Source organism: Andrographis paniculata, unplaced genomic scaffold, assembly GCF_009805555.1.
Source record: "Andrographis paniculata isolate CXL003 unplaced genomic scaffold, ASM980555v1 Contig80END, whole genome shotgun sequence".
NCBI lineage: Eukaryota > Viridiplantae > Streptophyta > Magnoliopsida > Lamiales > Acanthaceae > Andrographis > Andrographis paniculata.
In genome coordinates, this window is record NW_026137618.1 from 3508561 (window position 1) to 3514024 (window position 5464).

Consider the following 5464-nt stretch of genomic DNA (forward strand, 5'->3'; position numbering starts at 1 on the left):
AGTATTTATATTTTTAGTTTTGATAAAAACGTATTATATTTATATATTTTCACTATTATAGTCTATCATGATTATATTTATCTTTTGCATTTATCAAAAATATTTTTATATTTTTATTTTTATAAGAAGAATTTTATAATTTTTTTGATTTGAATTATATTTTGATATAAAAATTAATATTAAAAAATTAGTACGCCAAAACTAAACGGAATCTAATTAAATGGATAAATTTTTTCGATAACAAATAAAATAATTTTCAAACAAACACTTGCACGGTATTCACTAAAATAATAAAACAAAACATCCTCTATATATATATATATATTTATTATTATATTATTCTGAGCTCTATTATTACCTTGCACTGTGCTCTCCACGCCAGACAAACGAAGCACACACGTATCTCCATTTCCATTTCCATTTCCATGGCGGATCCCCAATCCCAATCCCAATCTCAATCCGGCTTCTGCCCCCGTACCAAGACCTACCACAGCCTGCGCCCCGCCGTCCACCTCCCGCCGCCGTCGCAGCCGCTCTCCGTCGCCGCCTACACCCTCTCCCTCCTCCGCTCCCCCACCACTCCCGCCGCCTTCTCCCTCGACTCCACCACTTTCCTCATCGATGCCGCCACCGACCGCCGCCTCACTTTCTCCACATTCCTCCGCCAGGTCGCCTCCCTCTCCGCCGCCCTCAGATCCCTCCGCCGAAACGACGTCGCATTCATCGTCGCCCCTTCCTCCCTCCACATCCCCGTCCTCTACTTCTCCCTCCTCTCCGTCGGCGCCGTCGTCTCGCCGTCGAATCCCCTCTCCACCCCCGCCGAATTAGCCCACCAGATCGCCGTCTGTAACCCCGCCGTCGCCTTCACCACCGCCTCCCTCGCCGGCAAGCTCCCGCCGGATCTCCCCGTCGTCCTCCTCGATTCGCCGGAATTCCTCTCGATGCTCGAATCTGGGGATTCCGAACTCCGCGACGCCGCCGTGGAGCAATCGGACACCGCCGCCATCCTCTTCTCGTCCGGCACCACCGGGAAGGTCAAAGGCGTCGTCCTGACCCACCGGAATCTGATATCTCTGATCGCCGGAATGTACCAGACCAAGATATTCGACAGTCTGCCTAACTCCGGCGGCGGCGCCAATGGCGGCTCCGGCGACATCCCAATATCCCTTTTCAGCCTCCCGCTGTTCCACGTTTTCGGTTTCTTCATGCTGCTGAGAGTGACGGCGGTGGGAGAGACCGTCGTGTTGATGGAGAAGTTCGATTTTGTGAAAATGCTCGAGGCTGTGCAGAAGCACCGAGTGATGTTCATGCCTGTGTCGCCGCCGCTCGTGGTGGCGCTGACCAAGTCCGATTTGGTCAGCAAGTATGACCTGAGCTCGCTACAGAGGCTCGGCTCCGGCGGTGCGCCGCTGCTGAAGGAGGTTGCCGATCGTTTCAATGCCAAGTTTCCCCAAATCGAGCTTTACCAGGTAAGCTTTTAATTTATTACAGGTTAGAATCGAATATTAATTGCTTTCTATAGAAATTAATGTAATGACCCAAGTTTGCATATATTTCAACCTGTTTCGATATGTTTTTATGCCAATTGCTTTTAAGGTTTTAAGTTTTTGTAACCCAGGAAAGTCTTATGATTTATAATATCTTGCTAGAGAAAAAGAAACTTTTGACTTTATACTCTTTTCGAGAAAGTTACTATTGATTGATAAAATCAAAAACTTAATTGAGTATGTTTTGAATACAACATTCCGAACATATATTTATACATATCTCAGCCTAGCCTATGCAGTGTTATAGGATAACATAGACTGAGTTATAATATAATATATATTGTATTATAAATATATTGTAATATGTGTACATATATATTAGTTACTATTTTTTATATGAAGTTTTAGAAATATTAGTATTATATTGAGATATAGTATAAATGAAGGTAAAAATATTAAATTACTCTTATTAGTATTGAATGATATAAAAATAATGACATTTGTGTAATATATTGTAAATTGGAAGGATATTTGTAACGTTAGGTAGATAGTACAGATACTAAAAAAAGAAATAGATACTTTGTTATGAGTCGGACCAAAATGAAAAAATGAATAAATTGTTAAGGAAGGGAGGAAGTATGCTAATTTGGTCGAATTAGCACTATGTGACTTGTTCGGATCAGTAGCTGATCGAGGCCGAACGAAGTATGTTTCGAATAGAATATACCCTCTTATTGAAATAAGAATATCTTCTCCTAGAAGCAAAATAAAGTCCAAAACACAAGTAAACAGAGCTTTTAGCATTCTGTCAGGACAAAAGTAGTTTAAGACAACCTTTTTGATTTTGAGAATGAAACTGGAGGCCTAATGCAATAGCAGCTTGGGGAAAATAGTACCCGAACGATAATAAACACAATACAAGTCGTGAATTCGACCCTCGCTGAGTCTCAATTGGTTTAGTTTGGTTTGTAATTGCGCCTCGATACTAGATGGCTGCCCACCAGCCAATGAATCGAGAATCATTATACAAAGCATGTGTTTTAATATAGTATCATTGGACATTGGTTCATCGTAATCCTTTCGTGTAAGGATGATTGAATGTGTAATATGAATATCGACAGAGTGATCTTCAAGTACCCTAGCCGAAGATTTGTTCTTTTTTTTTTTTTGGACGAAAATTTAAAGATGGATAGGTAAAAGAATAGGAAAAAAGAATATAGAGAGAAATGTGTACTACTTGCTACTGTAAATTTGTTGGTAGAGATTGTTGATTTAATTATTTGTTTGTCCCCTTGTGCTTGCTCGGAATCGAGAAAGTTTTCGTAGTTCAAACTGATGAAACGATCCAACCAAAGCCATCTTAATTTTATTTTTGATGTTCGACAGATACGTTTATTAAAGATGGTAAAAAATTTGGTACCGTAATTGTAAAGAGTTTTACGGTACGGATATAAGTTTTTAGGTACGTTTTTAACAAGCAGTAGCTATGGCAGTCACATACAGTAATTTTAATTTCTTGGTCTTTAAGGGTTATGGCCTGACGGAGACTTCAGGGGCCGCTACCAAAACTGTCGGGACCGAGGCTATAAAGATCGAATCTGTTGGCCGCTTGGCTGAAAACTTGGAAGCGAAAATAATCGATCCCGAGACTGGAGAATCCTTACCTCCTGGAAAACAAGGAGAATTATGGTTGCGAGGACCGACTATAATGAAAGGTAATGTAAAGACGACCTTGATCGACACACAGATTGATTGAACTTTTCTTCTAATTTTTCGATAGCAAATATATATATATATATATATATGTTTTGGGAACTTTGTTTGTCGTGGACAGGCTATGTTGGGGACGATGCGGCAACAGCTGCGACATTTGGTCCCGACGGGTGGCTGAAGACGGGAGACCTTTGTTATTTTGACTCGGAAGGATATCTTTACATTGTTGATCGGTTAAAAGAGTTGATAAAATACAAAGCATATCAGGTCGCCGTCTTTACCATTAAAAGTTTCAGTGTCGACAATGAATTGGTTTTCTTCCGTAACGAATATTAAGACATGTTTTCAGGTTCCTCCGGCCGAGCTGGAACAGATTCTCCTGTCTTTACCTGATATTGCTGATGCGGCCGTCATCCCGTAAGTACCTTGTCATAATTTATCGCTAAAAAAATGTCGGTGGTCGAATCATTAGTATAAGACCCGTTCGTGTGCAGATTGGGGTTTATATACAGTGTTGATTAATCCCAATCAGCGCATAGAAAACAGACAACAAATTAACTAAAATCATATACCGAGTTCATAGTTTATCGCGTGTGTTGTATTAACGTACTTTATGTGTTGTGTATGACGACGGCTACTGTGTTGAGTACTGACAACACATTATGCACTAATATACATCACATATTATTACTATAAACAATACAATATTTATATTAATATAATATAAATACATCATATGAACTAGGGCCGACAAAAATTGATCCGACTTGAACTTGACCCGAAATCAATCGATTTGGGTTGAGATTTTTGACCTGATTAATAAATGGATCAAACCCGTTTAACCCATTTAATTAAATGGATCAGGTTTAGGTCCAAATTTTCAAAAAAAAAGCACATTTTATTTCACACATATGATGCGTACTTATTTTATATTTGTTTATATAATTATTTTTGTTGTGTATCTTTCAAAAATATCACATCAAATAATTATTTATTTTTTTTTTTTTCTTTTTGTATTATATTAAGATATATGTTATGCAGTTTATTTATACTTCATGTGTTGTACATCAATAACTCATGTCATACATACTTCTCGACTGTTGAATTTCATCTACTTTCCGTATCGAATTTCGCCCTTGTGTAATAAAAAATGAAATGTAGGTACCCTGACGAAGAAGCAGGTCAGATTCCGATGGGATATATCGTTCGAAAACCAGGAAGTAATGTCTCCGCCGCTCAAATAATGGATTCGGTTGCAAAACAGGCACGCGATCAAGATCAACTCTTTTTTTTCTTTATTGCATTTTTTGCCACGATTTTACCGTTCTCGACACATTTGTGATCGCGGCAATTTGCAGGTTGCTCCTTACAAGAAGCTCCGACGCATCGCATTCATCGACGCAATCCCGAGATCTGCGGCGGGGAAGATCTTGCGGCGGGAGTTGGTAGCTCATGCTGTCTCTAAACCTTCCTCCAAACTGTGAATCTTAGGTATAATTATTCGGGAAATGCGCGGAAGTTCTGAAATAATTTCCAGGCCATGGCGATTGCTGCCTATATTTATATCTTACAGTCTGGTGTAGTGTAAAAAGTGACCATTTTTGGATGCTGCTTAGGAGTGGAAAAGGGACGAGACAGAACTCGTTTATACATGCACTGCTCCATTTAGATTGGGATAGAAGAATTCTTGTTTTTAATTATATTTATTTTTATTGTATTTCAAATAATATATAGCTTTTCCAATTTTGTATCGACTCATTTTCAAAATTTTGGGAATTTTTTGTATGATTAGTCTCTCCGTTTCAATACAAAGTTTTGTTTACTATTTTTTTCCGTCCCAAAACAATAGTCTCATTTTCATAAATATTCATATTACCGTAAAATTATTCTTACTTTTTCATTATTATTACATAAATGCTACTAGTTTTTATACTTATACACTCACAGGGACAAAAAAAAAGTCTTTTAATCGTACTTTTTACCAACTGTAATATAATATTAATATTCTTTAAATTTCGTGCCTAATTCAAATAAGACCATAATTTTGGAACGAAAATAGTATTATATTACGGAAAAGCAACTTTTTTACTTAAAATTATATTATCTCAATCCATCAAATTGGTGGATGGAAGGAGGATAATTTATTAGTGGTGGAGCCATAAAATTTGAGGGTTGAATTTTCTCTTAAATATATTTTATTTGTTTGAGATAATTATGTGGTGTTTTATTTTTTTGTCAAATTTATATATAATTTATTTATAATA

The 5464-nt window shown here is 37.8% G+C and overlaps 1 protein-coding gene across 1 annotated transcript; it reads left to right on the forward strand.

Annotated features, from left to right (window-relative positions):
* Positions 1-355: 355 nt before the first annotated feature.
* LOC127241060 (4-coumarate--CoA ligase-like 9) lies at positions 356-5025 on the forward strand. The gene is made up of 6 exons (XM_051259951.1): positions 356-1469; positions 3016-3202; positions 3322-3467; positions 3550-3617; positions 4362-4464; positions 4559-5025. Exons 1-6 carry the CDS (start codon positions 426-428, stop codon positions 4682-4684), a joined length of 1674 nt encoding a protein of 557 aa, XP_051115908.1. The 5' UTR covers positions 356-425; the 3' UTR covers positions 4685-5025.
* The last annotated feature ends 439 nt before the right edge of the window (positions 5026-5464 follow it).